General features: G+C 38.1%; 1 protein-coding gene across 8 annotated transcripts in view; it reads right to left on the bottom strand.

Moving 5' to 3' along the window:
• LYPLAL1 (lysophospholipase like 1) overlaps positions 1-25,886 on the bottom strand; it is a 155,485-nt gene that overhangs the window by 89,211 nt on the left and 40,388 nt on the right. Inside the window, exon 7 of one of the 8 annotated variants that reach the window (XM_039883396.1) lies at positions 21,361-21,432. The exons of the other annotated variants lie outside the window; for them this stretch is intronic. Coding sequence (XP_039739330.1) covers positions 21,376-21,432 — 57 coding nt within the window. The 3' untranslated portion in view covers positions 21,361-21,375. Of the gene's footprint in view, positions 1-21,360; positions 21,433-25,886 lie in introns of those variants that run through there. 8 annotated transcript variants of the gene reach the window in all.

Raw genomic sequence — 25,886 nt, 5'->3', positions numbered from 1 at the left:
CATTTGAAGAATGACTACAGGCAGCACACAGGTGAGCAGAGAGGAGTGGCAGAGAGTGGTGCCAGGACATGTGACATGAAGGAGAGTTGGCTGCAGGGTAAGAGCAGTTAGCAAAGTCTCGCATTCCTCTTCCTAAGAAACTTCCCAAAATAAAGACGTGAAGAGGCAGCGAAGGGGAGGAGAGGACAGAGAACAGACACTGAAAACCGTCTTTGAATATCCTAATATTTTCCTTTAGATTTATGGGGCAACAGGAATGATTTAGGAAAAATAACATCGAATGGATAACGCCGAAGAAAGGAAACTTACCTTTCCAAACAGTTACACTATTTTGAAGAATAGCTTATGAAGTTCATAATAACAGTTAATATTAAAACCATTTTTTTAGAGCCGGATATAGGCAGAGGGCATGTGAACTTTTAGTCATTACGGATTATCTCACATGATGACGTCAGGAAAATCTGTCCCTCTGCCTGCTCTGGAAGACGGTGAATCCTTCAAACTCGACACAGGAAGTAGAACCCACCTCCTGAAACGTGCCAGTTAATTCACTTAGATCCTAAAAAATACGGAGCTAAATTTTTCATGCTTCGAATGTTCCTCAGGTAAATGAGGAAGCCACAGTTTCCTATGTTAGAGTTTCTGGGTCTCCTCCTGTACCCCACTCTCGCCCCCCGATGAACTCGCCAGCCTGCTGGTCCCCTACTAAGCTGTGTGCTTTCCCTCTTTTACGCATCGAGGTGTGCTGTTTTCAGTGTCCGAAATCATCGACTCCACCATCCCGCTTCATTACATTTTCATTCACAATCCTTCCATTTTCAAGATCTGGCTCCAATTCTACACCCGAGTTCTTCCCCATCCCTTTTCATCGAGTCCATCACCGATACTTAGAAAACACATTCAGAAAGCACCGTAGGAGACATAGGAAAAGGGGTTCAGACATAGCTCTTGCTGAGAGAAGCAATGCTGTTTGAGAAGAAAGACCAAAGGGACGGATTCTTTGAAACGCCCATGTGCAGTGGCATATTATGAACCCAAAGTAAGAGCATAAATACTGAAAGACTTCAGCTCGTTAGTGGAGAACTGAAAAAGCCTCCCCCTCCTCAGTCATGAGTTATTTAATTCTATCACGCCAGTAAATTGAAGCTTCCTAAGCTGTCGTCATCAAGTGCCTAAGAAAAACACAAATAAATCAAAGTCGACACATTTATATTTATTTATTCAGCGTTTAGGGGGAAAATGATATCACGACGTGGGTTCTGATTATGAATGAAGTGTATTGAAAATGTTTTACATCAGAATGTGTGTGTTGGCAGTTCCACATGACGTCATGCGAGAGATACAAGAAGGATTTTATGTTGATACAAACTACTATTTTATTGCAGTTGTAGCGAATAAGTTAAACCTCCTCTTAAGGACTTTAATAAATGTTTACCTTCTCTAGGCAATTATTTAACTTTCCAATTATCCAGAAAGTGAGCTCATGTGGAGAGCAAAAGAAATATACTAAAATCTGAATACATGGTATTAAAAAATCAGAGAACTTCGTTGTTTGTTTGTTTGCTTGTTAATGTTGAATAAGGAGGTACAGACTTGACCTTCAGCATTCTATGAATTACAAAGTTCTCTTTTTATTTGAAACCAGCTGTACTCTTTGCTCTCGTAATCCATCCACCCATATGGATGGGTTTCAATTGCTAGGGTCACTGAACTCTAGCAATATGAAAAAAAGGCATGGCCATACTGTTCTCACTTGATGTTCAGACCATCCAGAATCGATTTTTGTCTGCACGTGTCATTCCTGGGAGAAAGGGATGCAAAGGCATTCTCCCTAGGATTCGATCGAAGCTCTTAGATTGTTTATGCTTTAGAACATTGCCAAAATAATCACTACTGCTGTTAGGGATGAGATTACTTGATCAAGGTCAAGTTGGATATTAGCCTTTCTCATTTATAGATCCTCTTTCATTAATCTATTTTTCAAAAATATTTAAGGATGTAGATAGAAGCTTTACATGAAGAGACATCAAAGCATCGGGATGAAAAATAGGACTCCAAGTCTTCCCCTCTACTTTGTGTGAGGTCTAGGAACCTGGGTAAACAGGTTCATGGGTTGAGGTCCATCCCAGCCTCCTTGATCAATGACGCATCTGTTAGGGATCTCAGCTCCTGACATTTGTTTTTCTCTTGATGCTTTCCAGATGTTCTCTTTCTCTTTGGTTTTCAACATTTTGACTCTTCTGTCCAGGTGAAGATCTCTTTATGTTTATCTTGTTTTGGATACATCGATCTTCATATATCTATAGATAAATACTTTTCATAAAGTTTGGGATGTTTTCAGCCATTATTTCTTGAAATATTTGTTCTGTCCCTTTATTTCTCTCCTTTCCCACATAGATTGATATGCTTGCTGGTGGCCCCTGGGTATCTGAGGCTTTGTTCAACTTTTCTTCAATTTTTCTCTCTCTGTTCTTCAGCTCGAATAAGTACCAATGAGTCATCCTCAACTTTACTAATTTTTTCTTCATTCATCTCAAACTGGCTATTGACTCCACTTGGTGAATATTTCATTTTGGTTACTGTGTTTTTCAACTCTAGAATTTCCATTTGGTACTTTTTAATAGATCTGATTTCTTTATCAATGTTCTCCGTGGGTTCTCTCATATGTTCTTTGGACGTGTTAACAATAGCTGCTTTGAAGTCTGTTTGCCTCTCAGAGCATATTTTCATTGACTGTTTCTTTTCTTCCTTGAGCATGGGTCATACTTTTCAGCCTTTTTTGCATGTCTTATAATTTTTTACAGAAAATTTTAGATAATATATTATAACTCTGGTTCTAATCTCTTTTTATTTCTTCCGAGGGTTTTTTTTTCTTGCTGGATTTTTTGTTTACTTCCTCTTGTCCTTATTTTATTAAAAAAAAAAAATTAACCAGCCTAGATTTAACTGGTCAAACCTATCACTCATAGTGTGTGGCTACTGTTTCTGCTCAGAATTTTTAAAAGAAATCTTATTTTTATTTTTATTTTATTTTATTTTATTTTTTTAGCTAGGCTTCCTAGAGGTAACCCCTGTGTCTGCACAGGTTAGTTATCAGCCAATGACTGGTCACGAGCTGTTTAAATACTTCAAGTCTATAAGGCTTCCACTCTGTGAGTGGATCTGCATTGGGTGCGGGCAGTTTTCAAGTCTGCCCCAGCTTTTACCACCTTCCATTGTATTTCTGAGAGGATCTCTCTCAGGTCGCCACTTTAAGAGTTCTCACGTTTCCAGACATCCAGACATGCGCAGTGCTTATCAGGCCCTCGTTGGCTATCTCATGAATGAAGCTCTGTTTTTCACAATGGCTTTAATAGAATTGCAGATGACCAGAAGGATCGTTTTTGCCAAATCTGTTCAGTTGTACAGTTGCTTTAGGGAGAGAGAATTTGCTGATCTTTTTTTCCTTTATACCTGACGATCTACCTCATTCCCGACACTACAATCAGGCTTTTTCTCAGAGATATTAAAGGTTTACCTTTGGTTTACCTGTGGCACTTTACTAGGCATCAGTTTTTGGCAGGTGGCCACCTATCACTGTGCTGAGGAGAATGATCAGATATCAGGCCAGTATGATCTTCACGTGGATCTAGTAAGGGAAGAAAGAGACTAGCATTTCAGTTTATAAAATGTTAAATATGCACATTAGCTAATCAATTCCAAATCCCTAAATTACCTGTATGGTCCTTTAATCAACAATACTTTCCAAATGCTTTTTAATGCACAGCCAGATAGTCGAAAAGAAAAAGACTGTAATCTTTTAATCTCATGGCACTGGCCTCCTACTTAGGGGTATTAAAAATGCTTAAGAAAAACTGTGTTCAGAAGAGAAACACTTTAACAAGCATGAATCAGTGAACACACATTCGTCTCCATTTGTGCTGTGTGGATTAGCACAGTTAAGCTCTCAAGAGAAAATTCCTCTAGGTATAACTGTTTTGTGTGTGTGTGTGTGTGTGTGTGTGTTTGTTTTTTAAGGCAACAGAATCTTTACGAAATGGCATTTAAAAGTGCCTCATAAGTGAAGAAACAGCAGCATCGAGTATACACAGACAGGGTGAGCTTTGCTCTCTAGTTTCCCCCTGCTGCGGGGCTGCTAAGTATCTCTGGCTGAGGGAGGTGTACGCTCTGATTTTATGCAGCTGATCTTCCATCTGGACTGTTAGCGACTTCGGTGGGATGTGAATTTTGCCTTTATGTTCCATTTCCCATCGGCAATATCTAAGATTAAGATTTACACTCAGTCGAGCTTGAACCCTCAACCGAGAATTTATATATTCATCTAAATAATTTTTTAAAAATCATGTATACTTTTGTCACTTTAGGGAGGTAATAGTTTAGCACCTCGAAGACTCTTAGCAATCGCATTGCTGTTTTTCTTTATTCTTGAAAATAAAATGGCAGAAACATATTTAGAGAAGGATGCCTTCTATATCAGATTTTTTGCTTCTTCATAATATGATATGTTTATAATTATGATTTATGATATATTTATAATCAAGAGGTCGTATAAAAAGTAAAAATTCAGTGTATCTGCCAAAGTCTTTAGGAATAAAATATTGAATAAGGGAGGTAGGATGTGCTCCAATCATCCCTTAAGCTGACGTATTTATAAAACAAAATCATGCCAGAAAGTTAGCAGAGATGGAAGGATCTGGAGATAAAGCACAGAGACAAATCTTTTAAATGTGGTCACTAAAATGTCATTGTATTAGAGCATAGTTAAGGTATTAATTAATCAGATGTTTTGTCTCTATCCCTTCTGAGGAAGAAAACTGAGGCGACTATTATTCTGTTCCGTTGTGCATTATCACACTATTTGTACTACCTGTGAAATCTTCAAGCTGAATCATTTGAAAAGAATCAGTCACTGTGTTAAGACTTTTCCCTTTGGTATGTCTTCATTCCCCATTTGCTATACCTCTAAAGCACTGTCATATTCAATAGCAAAAAAATAAGTTCAAAATATATACTACATAAATAAAGGCAGCTAGTTTGAGTCATGCGTCTCCCCAGCTCCCCAAATGCTCGAAGCGGCGCCTTCTCCTTCTCCCTACCTTCAATCCCGGGAGACAAGAGAAATTTCTTAGCCCTCCAATTTCTGATATTCTTTCTTCTCTGCCAATAATTTCCAGTCCTTCTATTTAAATAAACCATGTACATGCTTTTCCCTCCAATAAAACTTTGGAAGAGACTGCCAGCCATGGCTTGTCACAGGCACGGAGCTGGTGAGCAGTTCGACTACGTCACCTATTGACAATCAGCCAAAGGAAAGAGGATTTAATTACAATGGAAGTAATTAGGCTGGGAATAAACAATTACTTCACAGGCAACCTGGGCCACAGACCCTGCTACTGGGGCCCACGAGCACTTTGGGGGCCAAGTCATAGCACCTAACACGGGGTAGGCTGTGGATTTAATAAATGTTTGGTTAATGAACAGTCGAATAAAGTGGATGGGCGACTAAAGAATAATGAAGCCTGCTTTTATGAGAAATTTTAACAGTTTTCCTGGAATAATGTAGAAAAATACCTGCCTTTACGTGGGAGTCTGGACTAGAAAATCTGGTGTTTGAAAGTGGAATTCTTTGTGTTATATTTATCGGCTTTCGCTCAAAATCTGTCAATCATTTCCCATTTCATTCAGAGTAAAAATAAAGGTACTTACAACAGCCTTAGAGACCCAGCGGGAGCTCACCTGGTCCTTCCCTTTCTTACCTTTCTGACTTCAGCTTTCACGCCTCTCTCTAGCTCCCTCCCTTCCTCCACTCACCCTGGCTTCCTTGGCATTTCGTAGACAGGCCAGGCACGTACTTGCTTTAGGGCCTTTGTGCTGGCCGTTCCAGCCACCTGGCTGTTCTTCCCAGACACGCACGCGGCGTGACCCTCGCCCTCTCTAAAGGCTGCCCCCATGTATTCCCCTCCGCTTCTCTATTATTCTTCTTAACGTCTCCTAATCTAATGCATAACCTGCTTATGTGTCATGCTTTTGTCTGTCCCATGGGACCCACATCCGCCCCCCACACCAGAATGCGAGCTTCATTTTTGTTCACGGCCAAGCCTGTAACAATGCCAGGGGTATAGTAGGTGCTCGGTAAATACTTGCCAAATGAATTATGATTTATTGAGTGTGTTGGACCAGTTACTGTATTAGGAGATAGGAGACAAGTGTATTGTATTTTAGGTGTCCCTAAACCCGACTACCCATGAAAATGATATGAAACCCTTGTTAAAATACGTTCTGGGACTCTACCATGGAAAATACCATTGAAATGATTTAGAATCAGGTCCAGAAATATATGTGGGGGCCCCAGATGATTCTGGGGGGAAGAACATGACTTTGAAGTCATATCCATCTAGCTTTAAATCTCTTCTCTTTACTTTGTTAACCAACTGAGTGATCTTAGGCAAACTACTTTCTGGAGCTTATTCTCTAGAAGCCTGCCTCTTCATCTGTTGGAACAGATATTTAGTGAATCAATGATCGAATGAAAGAATGGGTCAGAGGCCCTCAAAGGGATAGTTTATAAATGGCACAAGGAGGTAGCACAGGTCTGAAACACAAGAGGCATTTAAGGGATAACAATTTCCCAGTTCTGCCCTAGGCAGTCACGTTTAACAAATAAGCAGAGGCATATCCTGTCCACATGTCAGCTTTCTTGGTTTGGCACAGCCTGAGTTTACTGGGGCTTCATCCAGGCTTGAACTATTTAATCTCTGAACTTGAAGTAGATAAGAGTTGGCTGAGGCTGGCAGGTTATTTTGTTGTTGTTGTTGTTGACTTTGGCCAGAAGTTCCGTGTCATTAGCTCTTTGGAAAGTGTCCTAAATTTATGTGATAGGTACATTTTGATACACATAAGTAAGTGGTACGTTGTCCAGGTATCAACGAGCATGTTATGTTAGAAATGACCCCGTGTCCTGACGCTGGTTATGTCACTCCAGATGTCCTGTTGGAGTTCAGGAAACACAAAGAGAGAATTCATGCACTGGTTTAAGAAGAAACGTCAGGATTTAGCAGTGCTCAGAGGTGACCATCATATGAAAACTAGTTTTCCTGAAACTTTGAAGTTTATTTTCAAAGAATAATTGGGGTGGTATTTTTCAGCATTAAGTAATTCATCTGTAAATTCACTTTGATGCTTCGATGACATAGCCAATAACAGGGACCGTTTTCACAGACCGATTGATCTTCCAGGTCTTTTAAATTTCATCTCGATACTTGCGCATGCAGTTGATTCAACAATCAGGCACTGAATTGCAATTTTTTTGTTGTTGTCATTATATAATAGGACTATTGGATATCTATTGTATCATAACTTAACATGATTCATCTCTTCAAAAACTTCTTGATGTAGGAGCAGGCATTATGTTCTTTATTTCAAGGATTTTATGAGACCAGGATCCCTGACTTCAGCATAAGAAGATTGTAATAGCCTTTATCGCTTGAGTGATTGGCTCGCTGCTTTTAATCCGTGTGATCAAGGAAAGGGACATTAAGCTAGAAAATTACAGAAAAGTGCTATAAATACCCCAGTTTGCCTACTTTGTCGCCATTAACACTCTTCATTTAAGAATCAAACAAGTAAAATTAGCAAAAGTGAACTGAAACTGTCACTATTCACTTTTAATACGAAGACCACAGGCCGCTTGAGAATAAATATTTTTTAATATGTCCACCCAAACCAACAATAAACTATATATCGTTGAAAAGGTTGCTGGCAGAGTCACGTGTGTAAGACGCTGAAATCATAATTGGCGCTTCCGTTTTGGCCCTGTGACCAGTTTTATATCGGGGACATATTTTCCAGTTTTTTTTTCCCTCTGAGTTGTAGTAATCACTTGCTCTAGTAGAATCTGAAGTGAGTGTCATGCACGATAAATGTGCTCCCTCCTGAAGCTCACGCAGGCATCGTAAAATGCAGAGGAAAACAGAGAGGGGCACTGAAGTGGTTCACAGACTGACCTTTTAAAAACCGAACAGGGGAAAAGAACATCTAACGGCCCAGGTTAGTTCAGAATCCCACCCACAGGTCTCCAGTCTGTCCATGCCCTAAGCCAATGAAACATTCGTATCCACACATCGCAATGGAGACAGACTCGAATTCAATGGGCTCGGCTTGGAGCCAGAGATATAGACCTATCAGGTGAGGATGAATCCTAAATTGGAAAATATATTTCACGTTTGCCTTTGCAGTGCAAATCTAAGTGACATATGAAAGACTAATCATAAGCTTTTTTCTAGCTGTTTGTAAAGGACTTTACAAGAAAAATGTATTTTCAACTGACCAGGAACTCTGTCAGATGTGCCTAGAAAAAAAATGATGTAGTAAAATCGTCCTCTGTCCACCCGACTAGCTGTCTGAAAATCCAATTTCTTTTTCTTTTTCTGACCTCATTGCCAATAATAAATATTCAACTGTTAAAACAGCGCTGATCTTTTCGTCGATAATGTGTGGTGTAGACCTGGATATAGGCTGGCTCTTGAAAGATCCTGGCTCTGGAGATAAGTAGAACAGTGATTAAAAGAAAAGAAAAATGTGGGAGACAGCTCAACGGAAAAAGAAGCTATTATGCACAAATGATTATTTTCACTTAGAAACTGGAATATGTGAAAACTAATGAATACGACTAAACTAAGTCTGATTGATTAAATTAGCGTCCTTATAACTTTGAAAGACTATTAACAGTTTCAAGTTTATTCTACCATGAATTTCGGAAATTGTTCCACCACCGTTTTCCACCCCGCCCCTTTTTCTCCCTGAGTTAGTAGCTAGTATCATATACCAGTAATTTCCTAGCACATTCTCCCTGAATCAGCTTCAGGAAATGAAACCAACTAACTATAATAGCCCTTGAATTGTTATTCCCGCCCTGGAGTTCCAGTTAGCAACAGGACTCCCCATTTTCTTCAGCGATATACAAGCAGACAGTCATCACCAGGTGGTGTCAAATCACAAACAGGACCGTGTGGGACTTAGGTTGTAAAGCTAGACCCCTGACTGGTGTACAGGCTCATTCAGGTCATTTCAATAACTATGTACAAATGTAATTAAATTCTTCTGAGTCTTCCCTACTTACTGCGTTAACGTAGGGTTTGATAATAGCTAGTTTCTTTATTTTTTATCTTTTTTCTCTAATAATGAAGACATTTAAAGCTACTCCTTTTCCTCTGAATACAGTTATTACTGAGCCCCATGGATTCTGTTATAAAGTATTCTATTTCCCATTGATTTATATATCGTTTTATAGTCCTTTTTGATGTTTTCTTTGTTATCCATGGATCTTGAAAATCGTGTGTCTTAATTCCCACACATTTATTATGCCAAAGAAAGTACTTCGACTCTTAAGTAATTTAAAGAAAAAAAATTACCTTTTAATTATCTGTTAAATGATTATGATCAAATAAGATGATGCATAGGATCTATTTTTTTATAAGTGAAAATTAAAAGTTAAAATTAAAGTTTTCTTTGTGGTCAAGAACATGAATTATTTCTACAAATGTTCTGTGGATATTCAAAGAAATGCTGTCTCCATTTGAGAATACAAAGCTTTTTCTCTCTATGTACATACATGTATTAAATGAAGTTGTCTATTATATTATTCAACTCCTCTATGCCAGTACTGTTTGGAGCCTACTAAGTCTTTCCAGTGCTAGAAATTTCTATTTTATTTTCCAATCAAGTTTTCCAAGTAATTCAAATCATTTTTCTTTAGTTATTTAGCTGTTGTATTGCTTGGTGCATATAGATATTGAATGTTATTGTGCACTTTATTATGTCCTTGTTTATCTTGATTAATCTTTTTAACCCTTGTATAACACTCATAGTTCCATTCTTTGATTTTCTTTGCATTTGCCTGGAATCTCTTTGGCCCTTACTTTAATATGAAATGTTCTCTCACTTTATTTTAAGTATATTCCATTAAATGCATACATTTGGGGCTGTTCTTAATACCTATCTGTCTCTGACTTCTAATGGGAGGATTCAAATCGATTATACTTACTGCAATAATTAATATTTTAACTTTATCATTTGTTTTAATTCATTTCCTCTTTTTCTTTCTTTTAAAAAAATTTCTGCTGTTATGAGCAAATGAGTAATAGAGCTTCTTTCTAATACCATTAACATTTCAGTCTCTAGTTTAATAATCATACACTCCTTCTGGAATATGTGAAAGAATAAAACCAATTATTGTCTTCAGCAAAATACACCGATATCCCCCCAAAACTACTTTTCCCTTAACATCTTGTATTCCAAAAAGATAAAAGTTTTAGAGTATGTTTGGTTCTCCCCTCTCCTCTCCAAACGAATTCAAATTACCTTTACATAATAATTAACCAACCGCCTAAGGTTTTCTAATATAAGTATTTTAGTTCTAAAGTTCTATCATAATTTTCTTATAGTAAGTCCCTTCTCCAAAGTCCCTTTTAAGAAGATGCACTACATTCTTCATCCATTTAAATGCATCAAATTCCATTACTCTCTTTTATTTCCTTTCTCTATAATCTCCATCTTAACATCTTTTTTTCTGGTTCGCTCATTATTTGATTAGCATATAACTATTAGTTTGAAAATTTTTGTTAGATATGTCAAATAGGTGATATCGAATAGTCCACCAAATTTTGTTCCTCCAACAGTGTAATAGAATCGTCACTGGAAAGTGGCTATTCATGAAATAACTGCATTTCTCAGCTCTCCGTATCGCCATGGCCATATGAATAGTTCCCAGCAATGACATGCAACTAGAAGTGATGTTTATTACCTAGGGGCCAATACTCTTAAAAGGCAGGTTTCTGATCCTTTTCCTCTAAAGCGGCTGGATATGGATGATTGAAATGAGGTTGTAAGGGAGAGTATAAACGAATGATAAAAGGAACTTTTGTCCCTGAATCACTGCATTGAGAAAAGCATTCCTCCCTGATACGTACATACTCATATTGACCAAGTATACCCACTTCTGATTTTTACATGAACGATAAAGAATCTTCTGCTGTATGTGAGACACCACGGTGTTTTGGGATTGAGGTGTTATAGCAGCTGGCGACGTACCAGCAACGTGTCTACTCTCTGGCCTTTGCACAGGCTCAACTCTCTCTTGTTCTGAAAGGAGAATGAACTTATATCTTCACTAGATATTATTTTGGGGGGTTATAATTTTTCTACAGGTGTTATTTTTACTCTATTCTATCTCGCGGTATTTTAGATAGGTCCTCTACATTCTTTTGCAGGTGACTTTTTAAAAATTTTATGTAACAGTTTTATCGAGATGTAATTCATGCACCATACAATTTATCCCTTTAAAGTACTCAGCGAATTTCAATATATTCACAGAATTATGCAACCGTCACAATAATTAATTTCAGAACATTTTCATCACCCCGCGCAAAACTCCATATGTGTTTGCAATCACTCCCTACTTCCCCCTAACCCTCCTGGCTCTAGGCCGTAAAACATAAAATTTTCACTTAGACCCTTTAAGGGATCCATACTAGTGTTAGGAATCAAGTTTATATAGATAAAGTCTCACAAAGACTGCCAACTAATTAAATGTGCTTAATATAAGATTGGACTATGGTAATCTTTACCTAGGCTAAGTACCTGGTAAAATAAAGTTAACCCTTTGAAGAAAGATAAGATCATCTAAAGCACCAAATTATTTCTCAAGTTTTCTTATAAAATATCAGGTATTCTAAGAGACAAGACCAAATAAATAGAAAATAGAAACAGATGAAATAGAATAAGCAAACCAAACCAAAAAAAAAAAAAAAATCAGTAGCTATAGAGCATCTAAAAAGGACAACTAAGAAACTTGATCTAATTAATAAACCAGAATAAAAACAAAATACACATTTGATTTAGTGCACACAGAACGTTTACTAAAATCAGCAAAATGCCAGGCCTTGAGTCAAGATTTGATCCGTTTTAAAAGCTGAAATCATACAGTATATTTTCTAATCACCATGGAATTAAAATAGAAAACAATGAAAAAGATAGCCAGAAAATCTCCAAATGTTTGGAAAATAAGTAATATGCTTCTTCTTAACTAATGGATCAAGAATAACTACAATGGAAATTGAAAAACGATTTAAATTAAATGGTAATTAAAATGACAACTGGTAGAATGTAGCTAAAGCTGTGCAAGACAGAAGCACGTAGCCTTAAATACATATACTGAAAAGAGGAAAGACTTACATCGAAAATTGAATATCTATTTTTAAGAAATAGACGAATTTCAGCAAATTAAACCCAAACAAAGAAGAGGGTAGGAAATAATAAAGGTCAGAGCAACAATTAATGAGACATAAACGCGTGATCCGAAGGATCGACAAAGCCAAAAGTTGGGTATTTCCAAAGGAAAATTAGCAAGACTAAGAAGACTGATTATTGAGAGAGAGCGAGAGAGAGAGAGAGAGAGCGAGAGAGAACTCAAATGAGCCTTCTGGCAAAAGGGGCCATCGCTATATTTTGTACGGATATTTAAAATAAAATACTAGAACATTATAAATAATTATATGCCAATAAATTTGAAAATTTTAAATAATTTTAAATCGTCTATTAATTTTTAAATAAAATGTACACATTTCTTGAAAAACGCACCTTACCAACACTAACATAAGAATAAAGAGAAAATCAAAATAATCTTTTTCCTATTAAGGAATTGAATCAATTATTAAATGACCTCCCCACAAAGAAAACTCTAAGCCCAGATGGTTTCACTTGTGAATTCTCACAAACATTTAAGGAAGCAATAAAACCAATATTATAAAAACTCTTCTAGAGAATAGGAAAAAAAGAACACTTCCCAGCTCATTTTATGATGCAATTAAACTTTGATAGAAAAACCTGATAAGAACATTACAAAAAGGAAAATTACAGGCGAATTTATCTTATAAAAATAGATGGAAAATTCTAAACAAAATATTAGCAAACCAAATCCAGCAATACCTAAAAAGAACAGTACATCACGACCAAATGGGGTTTAAAATTTAAAAACTGATCAACGCAATTTATCACATTAAGGGAGAAGGAAAAAAGTCATATACTTCTTTTCATTTTTATCATCTTTATAGGTACGGAAAAATAAAATTCAATATCCATTTGTAATAAACAGTCTAAGAATCTAGAAATAGAAGGTAACGTCCTTGATTTGTTGAAGGGCATCTACAAAATATCTACATCTTATTTAATTGTGACTTATTGAAAGATTTCTCCTTGACACTGGAAACAGACAGGGTTGACATTCTTGTAACTTACATTCAGCATCAGACTAGAGATCCCAATTAGTGCAACAAGGTCAGAAAAGTAAATGAAAGGCATAAGAATTGGAGAGAAAGAAAAAAATTGTAATATTTCGAGATGAAATGATTTTAAACAAAGAAAACCCAGATGATTCACAGCCAAATTATTTAAATTAATAAGTCACTTTAGGAAGTTTGCTGCACCCCAGATTGATAAAAACAAATCGTATGTCTATACCTGAGCAGTAAACAAACAGAACATTAAATTTAAAAAACTACATTTACAACAGCATCAAAAAAACACGCGTCTCTGAATAAACAGAATAAAAGATGTACGTGACCTCTACATGAAAAGCAAAAACGAACGAGACAAATTAGTTTCTGTTCAACAAAAGACACTATACGCAGAGTGAAACGGTTGGTCTGAGAATGGGAGAAAATACTCATCATCAATTTATTTAATAACAAACTTAGAATGTGTTTTTAAAATTCCTGCAATTAAATAACAACAACAACAACAACAACAACAACAACAAAAACAGTGGAAAATGGGTAAAAGCTACAAGCAGACACTTTACGAAAGAAAACATCCAAATGTCTAATAAACCTACGAACAGGTGCTCAGCTGCCCTCGTCTTGGGCGAGATACTCACTGAAGCACAGTGCCACACCATTACCTTCTCCAAGGGCAGGGAAAATGAAAAAACACGGAAAAAATATCCAGTGTGCGTCAGACTATGCAGAAACTGGGACTTTCGTGCATGTTTGTATATTTTGGGTAGAAGCGTAAATGGGCACAATCCGCTTTGGGAAATAATTTGACATTTTATCATATAGTCAGATATTAGCATAAGTTATGATCCAGTATTTTCTCTCCTAGATATTTCTGTGCATTTGTCAGGAGATATGCACAAGAATTCGTGTTAGTGGTATTTATAATAGTGACACACCAACACACACACATATACACACACATCTCTAACAACTCAAATGTTTGTCAACATCAGAGTGGATAAAAAGGATATTTTAAAACTATGATATCTTACACAGGAATGAATTACATGCAGCATGAATCCTAATGTTGCCTGTTGAAAGAAGGCCACAAACAAGATGATTCCACTTTTCTAAAGGCCAAACGCCAGAGAAAATAAGCCACATATTACACCTACTCACGCTCATGTGTGTGTATGAGAGTGTGTAGTTTGTTTTTTGGTTTTTAGTTTAGTTTTTTTTTTTTAATATTAACATTTATTCATTGTGGGTGGTGGATACAATGACATTTGTTATATTATTTTCTTTTTTTTATTAGTTTCAGTTATACAGTACATTGGTTCAACTTTTATACTGTTTATGAAATGATGCAGCTTGTTTTTTAAAAAGGTAGACACTCATAGAAACCCAGACACCTCGTTTAGTGGGAGGAAAAGGGGATAAGGTAGATGAGCAGCCTGAGCACATATGTAAATCGCTGCCGATCATCTAGTTATCTGTCTCGGTGATGGTTTCTTTATAAATTTTCATTTCAATGTTTTTCTTTAATATTCAGAAGTAAAATTCGCCACGCCAGCCTCTAGCACAGTGAGGCTCATGCTTAGTGGTGTGAGTTATTAGATTCTGACTGTTGAAAGAACTGCGGGAGGCAGGTCTGGCTTGTCTTATATTCCAAGATGGCGCCTATCCATATCCATAGAACAGAATATTATGCAACCTTTAAAATGAATACGTGTATACACACACATCCCAGAAAATGGGAGGGAGAGAAAAGGAGGGAGGGAGAGAGAGAGATTTTGAATGACATTTCTGATGTTTCATGTGACAAAACTACTATCTTGAATGATATGTGAAGGGGTACATGTTATTTTTCTTAAACAGACTCACTCATACATACTTGTGTAAGTTTGTGAATTTGCGGTATAAGAAAAATCAATGTGTACAGAAGTAGTCATTTCCAGATGGTGGGATTCATTTTCTTTGGGCTTATCTGCAGTATCTAAAGGTTCTATAGTAGGGAAATAATACATTTTTCTTAAAGAAGTGTGTTACTTTTAGGTGTCTAATTAATCATCACAATACTCTTCCATGTTGAGTAAGATATTCCGCTTTTACTACAGTCTTCAAGCCCCAAAGCAACTACAAAACACAACATTTTACATTGAATGCATTTTCTGTGCAAATCGACTAGCCCCACAGTGGCTCAAAATCCATATGCCATAATTAAGCACTCAGCCACTTTCATAATTAATAGTTCAGCAGCTTTAATTCCTTGTATCTTTTACAACTTGGTATCTTCTCTTCCAGAAATGGAAAAGAAGTATAAAGTGAGAAAGGCCAGGAGAGTCAACTCTTTTGAGAGTGTATGTTCTCAATGTAAAGAAAATACAGGTATCTAGGTCAGCGCCTGAACCTGAAGCTGTGTGTTCATTTAGACTTCAAAATCTGTCGCTCTCATCGCCCAGAGGGCCAGGTGTGGCAGACAGGTCCCCTCGCATAAGTCTGTGAAGCAGACCTCATCCCTGAGTGTGTCAGAGCCCACAGATTTCTTATAAAGTGATGCATTTTCAGAGCGGCACAGAGAGTCTTTTAACACGGAGTTTGCCAGAGGCCTCACCGACATCAAACAGATGCTTTTCACTTGGAGCGTTTGACTCTTAAACGTCAACGTTTCATATGTTAAGTGATCGGAAACTTGGGAACCATGAAGTAATACTTCTCTCTGATTTGGAAAATTTGACTCTTTAACAATGAAACTTTAGATGCATATTAAGAAATACTTTGAGAAGTGGTATAGTGTTTTCTTTATAGACAGAATATCGTTCGGTCCAGTAATATTACTCTTTCAAGGATTAAAAAAAAAATCTCAAATTGATTTCATGTTTACGAGAGGTTGTTTTTTTAACCCTTTCTACTCTCTCCCCCTTTACTCACCTACATTTCTCGTTGATTTCTTCTAAAAATCAAAGAAGCCCTACATGCCTGAGGCTTTAATAAAAAAGCTTCTAACGTGGGTCATTTGACTTTTGGCCTTAAGAAATAAATCATGTGCCAGAAGCTGGATTGCTCTCATGCCATACTCTTGAATAAACATGGTGCCTCCTCTCAGCTGAGGCTGTTGCCAATATTTACAATTTTGTACACACTTAACCCAGATGCAATGAGCTGGTTATGTGGAGCTCTCCCAGTTACCGACCGCATCGTAAGCCACAGAAAGCTTGTGAACTGGAAGAAGCAAAGCCTAGCTGGGTGGATGGCTCCATTCTTCTTTTGCCTCAACTAACTTGAGCAGGATCACAGGGGGAGAGCTATGGCTTTCGAATTTAAGAAGTATGTGGCGCCCGGCATTTGTAATGTATGGCGGGGAACAGCTGGGCCACCCAACGAGATCTTAAACCTGTACCAGAAATAACGGAGCACAGACTAGAACGTTCCCAACTAAGGAAATCTATGAATTTCACTTATGAGATGTTTCTTTATAAGATTTTTACATTGCATCTTTTTTTTTAAAAAAATTTAACAAATAAAGCAAAACTTCTTCAGTTAAATCCAGTTACTCGTTCTTTAGGGAACAAGACTAAATGAAAAAGAATGAACATAGATTGACTGTAAGGCACTAAAAACTGGGACCTGTTATCTCAAAAGTTTGCTTCTGTTCAACGTGTTATTTCTAATACTAACGGGATAATCTATTGTTGAACAACAATTGTATCGCGTACAGCACTAGGTCCTTTTTGTATATGTCTAATTTAATACTCAAGACAGTCCTTCCAGAGAGAAAACGAACTCAGAGATGATGGCGTGTTGCGCCCACGTTAACATCGTGATGGATCCAGAATTCCAATCCAGGTGAGGCTCACTTCAATTTTCGGGCCTTTCCACCACATATTCCTTATTTTATGGTGAAGTGCAAATTAAGGTTAAGTCCAGTCAAAAGTTAGGCATTTGTACGACATGAAGGGAGAGGGTTCTGGCGTCAGTCACTCCAAGCTGAGACAACAACACGGGATACACGGAGGAGAGTGTCGATGTTCAGGGAAGCAGTGAATAACGCCCTTCTCTGCCCCTCTCACGTTAAGGTCCCTGTGAGAAATCAGACTCAGATGGAGATGAAAATGTCGGCTTTCTTACTGAGGAAGCCATTTGGATAACGTGACTTCGGATCTGTTGATAAAAGGACCTTGCTGCTCCATCCCAAGTCCAGACCTTGGGCCAGCCCGCCTGCAGGAATCTTTGGTACCAGAGAACAGGATTCATGCCTCTCATTGCTTCCTTTAGTGGATCAATTATATCCAGTTGAGAAACAGAGACCATGGGTGCCATCAACAATCAGATAACTCAAGTCTCCTTTGGGAGCAAGTAAGAGACGGGACAAGCAGCCGGGACTACTTTGCCAGCGAACGTTTTTTAGAGAAATGAGAGGCAAAGCGAAAAGCAGTTCTCTCTCCACGTTCCCCAGCACTCCCTAAAATAAACCCAAGTACGAGGGGCTGCTCCCCACAACACACACACACAGAGGAGATTCTTTCGTGACTGTCCGGCTAACGCCCCAACCGCCTTTGATTTATCTACCTCAGTCCATAGTGTGCGGTTTAGATTGTCACCAAAAGGTGCTGAAACGGGTCAGATTTTATACTCATCAGATTAACTCCAAGCCCGGTTCTATCTGAGGATGCAAATTCTCTCCTGACTCTGTTTCCTATTTCAAATTATATTGAGGCACATGGCTCAGTCGAGTTTATCGGAACAAATGCATAAAACAAAATGACGCATGAGTCAATGTACAGCTGCCTTGAATTCGATTTTAGAGTCTCTTTCACCAAATCTGCAGGCAAAAATTAAAAGTAAAAATTCCCTTGATCTAAATTAGAATGTGGTAAAATGTAAATTCAAGATCATGGAAATCCGAAAACCATGCTCTCCAATTTATCATTGTCAGTCTAATGCCCGGGTAGGATTTGGCTTCCTTCAGCCATGGCAGGTGACATCAGATAAAGTTCCTTTAAGGTTCAGAGGTCAAGCAGTCTAAACATCTTGAGATGGTAATCTTCCAACCAGTGTATTCAAATGCTTCCAAGTTGTACCTTGATTTCCCCTTTTCACCCTGTAATTCTGAGACTGTAAGGTGATACTGAAGATAAGCCTTTCTCTAAAAATTTAAACCTGGATGAACAAAAAAATGAATGAATGAATGACAAACTCATGGTGAATAGGCCTCTTAGGACCTGTATCGGGGCTGCTGCCATGGCCTCTGGCTGTAGAATTATAGCAACAATAAAACCTGACGCTCGGGGACATTTTTTCCAGGGGTATCAGCTGATGATCCCATCCAGCACATTCCTCACTGGAAGCGCTGTGGATGCTTCTGAGGTCTCTCTCTTGCTAAGACCGAGCCCTCCTCCAGCTTGCAATTTTTCGGGTCGTAAATAAGATGCGCTGTATCAACAGCAGGAGCTGGGCCGTTCTACCCAGGAGGTGGTCTCCCACCAGACCAACGCCTAACTCAGACCCGCGCCGGGGCTCCTTGTCCTGCCTGGCTGTCCTGTGGGAATCTGAAGCTTCTGGTGCCTTCTTTTATAATTTCTTTTGGGCCGTGTTCTTTCAAGGCACAGGCAATAGCTGAGTCTGCCACTTATCAGATCAGTGTCATCGCAAAGGTCCCTTTATAATTATCGCCCAGTCTTCACAGTCTGGTTTCCGATTGCCGTTATTGACTTTTCCAGTCATTTGAAAAAGAGTCACATGGACGCTTTCCTGATGATGGCTCCCCTGAGGGAATTCTTTTCACCCTGATCTGTGAGATCTTGCCTGCCTTTCCCTTGCTAGATTTTTTGAGCTTTGGCTAAAGAAACTAAAAATCCTCTTCCCCCTGTTTTACATCATTTGTACCTCAGTGAATCTTTTGTAAATCCATGGATCACTGTCTGATGATTTGGCAAAGTCCAACGATCGCGACAAAATGAGCGACTGAACAGATTCAGTGATAATTACTGGATGAAATGCCTGTAGGGAAAATGCTGCGATTTCACTTTATTTCAGGCCTAACTGTGAGAGTTAAAATATTACGATGGATTCTAGAAGCATACTTGAGGAACTGCCAAGTTTTCCATTATAATCCTTACATGTCAGGAGTTTATATTCTGTCACATTTAGTTTAGCTGTAAATTGGGACATAACACCTAAATCTCACTTTTAAATTGCGACCTTATCATTTTAAAACTATTATACATGCGAACACCAGAAAACACACATAGACACGGACGCAGAACACGGACACGTGCAGAGACACATACTGCAAATCACAAATGCACTTCTGCGAGAACATCCTTTCTCTATATCCCAAGATAGTGCTTCTTTCATAAAGGGGATTTCGCTGCCATCTGTCCAACTCCCTGGACTGTCTTCGCATTTCCTCACCCCCCCATCTACTTCTGGGATCTTAGCTATTCACCGATTTATTCATTTATTAATGCAACAAACGTGATCTGTGCACTTGCGATGTTCCGGGAACTATACCGGAACGAGCAGGTAGCAGAGGCCACACACACGGGAACTACACGCTTGAGCTTTACAGCCTGTATTCGAACCTCAGTACTCCCATTTATTTTATAATGTTCTAATCTGTAAACTGGAAACAATAATACATTTCCTGTCACAGTGCCTGACACATAGTGAAGTCTGAATGAATGCTAACTATTATTATCGGACGGTCTCCCTGGCGAGGCCAGGGACAGGATGGTTAAGACAGATAAGTCAGAAGATAATTAAAGTAATTTCGCCTGCTGTATCATTTCCTGGGACAGGGCTCATCTGTACATGACCCACGCGCATTTGAACACCTCTCCAGGTCACTCGCTCTATACTGAAGATCACATCTGCCCTATTCCCCTCTTCTTTCATTTCTTAATTAATTTCTGGTTGAATTCACTTAGACAATGGCTAAAACATAGTTCTTTAAACAGCGGCAATAAGGTTTTATGTTCATCTCCATTCTTCAGGTGTCCTATTTTATATTAATCTTACTTTTTAAAAGGCTAATAAAACTGTTAAGTGAGATAAGATTTATATTGTTATTTATTTGTGCTGGTATAGGTTAAAAAGGGCCTTATTTTATTTTATTATCCACTATTTGATTTTCTGTGATAGTCTCAACATTGCAAAGCAGACAGAACATACAAAGTCGGCAGTGGTTCAAGACCTTGCCTTAAAAGCTAAGCGATGCTCTATATTTTGGGGTATTAGGCACGAATTTGCTCACAAAAGCAATCCTCCCTCGACGTGGCACATGAATTTCAGAAAAACATTTCTCAGGCAAATGAAGCAATACTCTGAAGGAAGGATTCCTCTGAAGGGTTCATCACAGAAACATGCACATTGAGATCCGTAATACTTTTAGAAATCATCTCGCCTCTCCCTCTCATGTTGAACTTGAAGAAACTGAGGCTGAGAGATGCGGGTGATTTGTCAGAAGCCACACAAACCCTTCAGGGCCAGGTCTACGGATTCTCATTCATTCATTTTCATTCACTCATTATTTCATGCGTTCGATAACTATACGTTGGACAACTTTTATGTGCCGGGGATTGTGCTAGATGCTGGAGATGAGGAGGTAGATGACATAGTTCTGCCCCAACAGAGCGTACACTGGGGGAAGCGGCGGCGAGGCAGGCGGACAGAATGTGAAGCAAGAAATCATAAGGAGAATGAAAGAGTAAGTACAGCGCGCTGTGAAGAAAAGCAGGGAAGGCCCCCGCTCAGTCTCGATGCTCCTAGAAAACTTCCTGGAGGAAGAGAAGTCTAAGCGGAAATCTGAGAAAGAACAGACGAAAGCCAGACAAAGGGAAGAGAGAAAACAGAGACAAGAGTAGTGGAAAGTTTATGATCGAACTGGACCTAGCAGCAAGATAACGAATAGTCTCTTTACACGAAAACATCATTATCCTTCTGAGATAATGCCATATGCTGTAATTATTAATACTGCCTGTGTCAAACTCAGGGTTATCCAATTAAATGCGCTGATAAAATCTTTGGTGAACTGTCGGAAATTTCTCCTTACCACGTTTTGCCTCCCACACACAGGTCTGGATCATTAAGAACCACGGCTTGGTCAATACGATCCCCCAAATAATGTTACTCGAAACAAAGATGATGATTTCCTGTTGTACTAAAAAGAAAATATAAAATACATAAGCAATGAAAGTTGAAGCTTACGTAATCTGTATTTTATTCTATTGATGATTTATTCGGCATAATAGCTCACTCAAGATTTTCTCAGCCTCAGCGTGTAGTAGGGAGTGTCCTAGTGCGTATATTCACCTGTGCTGGACTTTTTATGTCGCTTTAGCTGTTAACTTCTTCTATTATCAAAATACTCAGTTAACAGCATTACTTTATATTTAGTATTTTCTACGACCCCAGTTTTAGGTGTTAGAAAAACCTAAAAATTGCTTCCTCTTCTACTCGACTGGCATTTCAGTGATTTAAGAATTCATAAAAACTTCAAGTAGATTATTCAACTATAACTTAGTCCTTGATTTCAGTACTTTATCACAGGAGACTAGGGAAGCGGTGAGGTGTATGAAAAGTACCGTTACTAAGATTATCTGACTGAATGGACCATTTTGGTCAAGATAAATAAAGTGTATCTTTCTCTGTTTATTCTGAGACGGTCTACTTGATAGGTGTTCGATGAAGGTTTCGGATAAATGAATGTCAGAGACTACTAGTGAACGTATGAAATGATCGTGAGGTCTGATATACGCAACTGAAACCTTGCATGTGTGTATAAGACAACTCTTCACACAAAATAGAAGCATCATTCATTCCTGGCTTTGAGATAACAGCGGACGCTCTAATTGCTGCTACTGCCTCTGCCATGAACCCTAGTATCCCACGATCCAATAAAACGTGCTGAACGAAACTGTGGAAACTGTTGAAAACTTTGCCTCACCCATTTTTCTCCCCACAGGAAACCACATCTTCTCACATCCAACACCCCGAGACAGTGAGAACGGTCCCCTGCCTGAAAGAATCTCATGCTTCTAGATGGACAGAATCCAGACACACACGTTCGTCGGATGACTTAAATCATCCCACATGGGACCCATATACGTGCACGTTTCCCTCTTTTTAATTTTTAATGTCCATATGTTTGTTTGGCTGGAAATCAAGTTTCATTACATGCTCCTATTATTCCACCGTATAACAATTTCATTTATAGGCCATTCACACAAGGACTAATTTCTTTGATAGAAAGGCTGCTAATGCTTATTTAAGCGCACTCTAATGAAAACAATATTGTTGGAACTCCAAATAAATGTCGAAATTTCCAGCTATGCCTCTGGTCCTCTCCTTGATAATGGGAATCCACGATGTCAACCTATGCCTTGGCTCCCTACACGAATGTGCCGAAGGCAGACAGGAACTTTATTAAATGCTGGCAATTTGTACATAAAACGAGCATGCTGTACTTAATCTCCATATTGGCATTGAGAAGTTCTCCGGACGCCAAGACTAAGCTTGAATTCAAAGGCTCACATACATAATGAATATGTCTTTCAAAACCATGTAGAAAGTAGGCAATTTCCCTTTTGAATACCCTGTGTGTGTACACATCCGTAGTAGAAAGCTTGGTTTCTGAGTTACTCGGCGAAAACATTTCTGGTCAAGTCCCACGCTCCACGGCCGAATGTAAAATGGGTCATCTGAAATATTAAAAGCGCACTGATGTCAAGTCAGATCCTGGCCCATTTTCCCACACTGATCCATAGGTAATTAGATTATGTTCTGTAAACAGAGGCTTGGCTGGACAACCTCGCTTTTTCATTCGGCGTGGTCTGGTAGTAATCAAAGATGCCTCAGTACTAACTTTAGAATGCGTATGTTCTCAGTGAAAGAAGTTTTCTGTTTCAAGAATGTCACCTTTATGTTTCAGATGTTTACATTTTTGCTTACAGATGTAGCCATGAGCAAATACATGGGTTAGTGTGTGATTTAACAGTGTGGTTATTTCAGCCTCTGCAAAGTGTCTTGTCAGCCATCTAAAACCACATGTTCACAGTCAAGCTACAGTAATATTTTAATTAAATGAATATTTTCTTTTCCTTAGGACATCTTGGTCAAAGTGGATTATGACATACACAAACGAGAGATCTTGTATTACATTACATAGGAACGACATAGAAAGCCAGTGTAGAAAATCAGTACTTTTTAAAAATCATTTTGACTGACTTTGATCTTCATCACATTCTTATTTTTGTCAAGTACAACGCTAAAGAAATGAGTAATTTTGAACATTTAAAGAAGAGATATAACTCTCATTCTACCTCCAAACTAAAGGCTGTGTACACATTACCCATTATCTGTTTGCAAATGTAACTTCTCTTAGAGACTCCACAATTTGCACTCAATAAATGTTCCTAAGTGATAAAAATAGCAGCTCAAACGTTCTCTCCTACAAAAGAACCAAATCTATTTCAAAATATGTCAGAATCTTCTTCCTTCTCAAACCTGAATAAATATTCCCTTGTACATACAAACTGCATTTTGTTATCTGTTCATCTATCAATGGACACTCAAGTCGCTTTACCTTTCTGCCACTGTGAACAATGCTGCTGTGAATATGGATGTACAGATATCTCTTTGTGACCCTGCTTTCAATTCTTTTAGATATATACCCAGGAATGGAATCGATGGATCATAAAGTAAATCTATGTTTAATTTCCGGAGGAACGCGTCATACTGTTTTCCCCAGCAGCTATACCATTGTATATTTACGCCAACAACGAACAAAGGTTCCAGCTTCTCCAGATCCTTGCCAAGTCTTGCTTTCCTTTCTTCGATAGTAGCCATCCCCGTGGGCGTGAGGTCCGATTGCTCATTGTGGTCTCGATTTTCATATCCCTAATGACTAGTGCTGTTGAGCGCGTTTTTCATATGCTTGTTGGCCAATTGTACATCTTCTTTGGAGAAATGTCTACGTAAGCCCCTTGTCCATTTTTTAAAGTCTTTTTGTTGTTGTCGTTGAGTTGTAGTTTGTGTACATAGTCTGGGTATTAACTCTCCTATCAGATAGAGAATTTGTAGATGTTTTCTCCCATTGCCTTTTCACTCTGTGGATTGTGTCCTTTGATGTACGAAAGTTTTTAATTTTGACGTAGTCCGATTTATCTATATTTACTTTCGTTGCCTATGCTTTTGATGTCATATTTAAGTAATTACTGTCAAATCAAAAGTCATGAAGCTTTCCCCTATGTTTTTGTCTAAGAATTTTAAAGTTTAGCTCTTATGTTTAGGTATTTGATCCATTTCGAGTTAACGTTTGTATATTATGTAAGGGTCCAACTTCATGTTATGCTGCTTTTAAAAAAATGTGTGTATGTTTAAAGAAACTGTAGAGAGGTTATCTGAGCTTGGGCATTACTATTGATTTATAGAAGAGCTAAGTCATCTGAAGTAAAGAATACCACTTTATTCTAAATTTATATAATAAACATCTCTCTAAAACCCACAGATCTTAGGTGATATAGGTAATAGTTATTTATTTAAAAAGAAAATTATTTGTTTCTGAAACGAATACATTATGACAACTAAGAAATTCAAATTTAGAATTTCAAGAGTAAACTTGTCTCTGACACCTGAGGGCCAGTTTTATGGAAAAAAAAAAAAGCTGCAGTAGAAACATATATAATTTCAATTACAAATATATGGACAGATTCTACGGTGCCGTAAAAATTCTGTACTAAGTATTCTCTATGTATGTGCCATGGAGGATGACGGGAAAACAAATCTCTTTCTGAAAGAGCTTAGTATCTAGTGACAATAAGACAGGGGGCATGTGTGGCACAGAAATAATTACATGCGCACATCAGCAGCTGTTTGGCATACGCTCTACACTATGAGCACACATGTGTAGCTGCCCATGGATGCTGACGTTCGCCAGGTGTGGGAAGCCAGCCAAACCTGCCCAGAAATGCCAGGGAGTCTGCAAAGCGATCCGTGCAGACAAAACATCACTCCGGTTGGGCCTCTCCAGAGAGTGTTTTCCCATCTATTTAAAAAATGATGATCCTTTTTATTTTTAGGTTTTCTAGTTTTGGCGGTGTGGTTTAAAAAATCATTAAACAAAGGTATGATAATGAACATTTTCTATCATTTCCAAGTGATGTTTGTCCTTAAAAAACTATATACATATAAATACACACACAAACTTGCATATGCACACGCATGCAGTGTAAGTAATATATGTAATACCTATTACGCGTTATGTGTGCTGGTTAATATGCGTGCTTATATGAATATGTTTATATATTCAGGGTAATCTTTTTTTGACAGAAGACACAAATAGATTTAGTCCAGAGATAGACTAAGTGAAGATACCATGGATTTTGACATCTTCATATTCATGCATTGTTTTACAGTTTAGGACAGTTATCTCCGTTGCTTATAATCACAGTGTTTGATGTTTTCAATGCTCTTCTCTGACATATTTCAAATGACCTTTTCTATATTCTCGTCATCTGGATTTCATCCCCATGCGTGCAAGATATTCACCCATGTGGCCCTCCATCTGTACAAAATTGTTAAGGGGTCTTAAGGATGATTTACTTAAAATTCCAA

This window comes from Pteropus medius, unplaced genomic scaffold (assembly GCF_902729225.1).
Source record: "Pteropus medius unplaced genomic scaffold, Ma_sr-lr_union100, whole genome shotgun sequence".
In the NCBI taxonomy this organism is placed as follows: Eukaryota; Metazoa; Chordata; class Mammalia; order Chiroptera; family Pteropodidae; genus Pteropus; species Pteropus medius.
The sequence above is the reverse complement of the archived record's forward strand: the minus strand, read 5'-3'. Positions and strand labels throughout refer to the sequence as shown.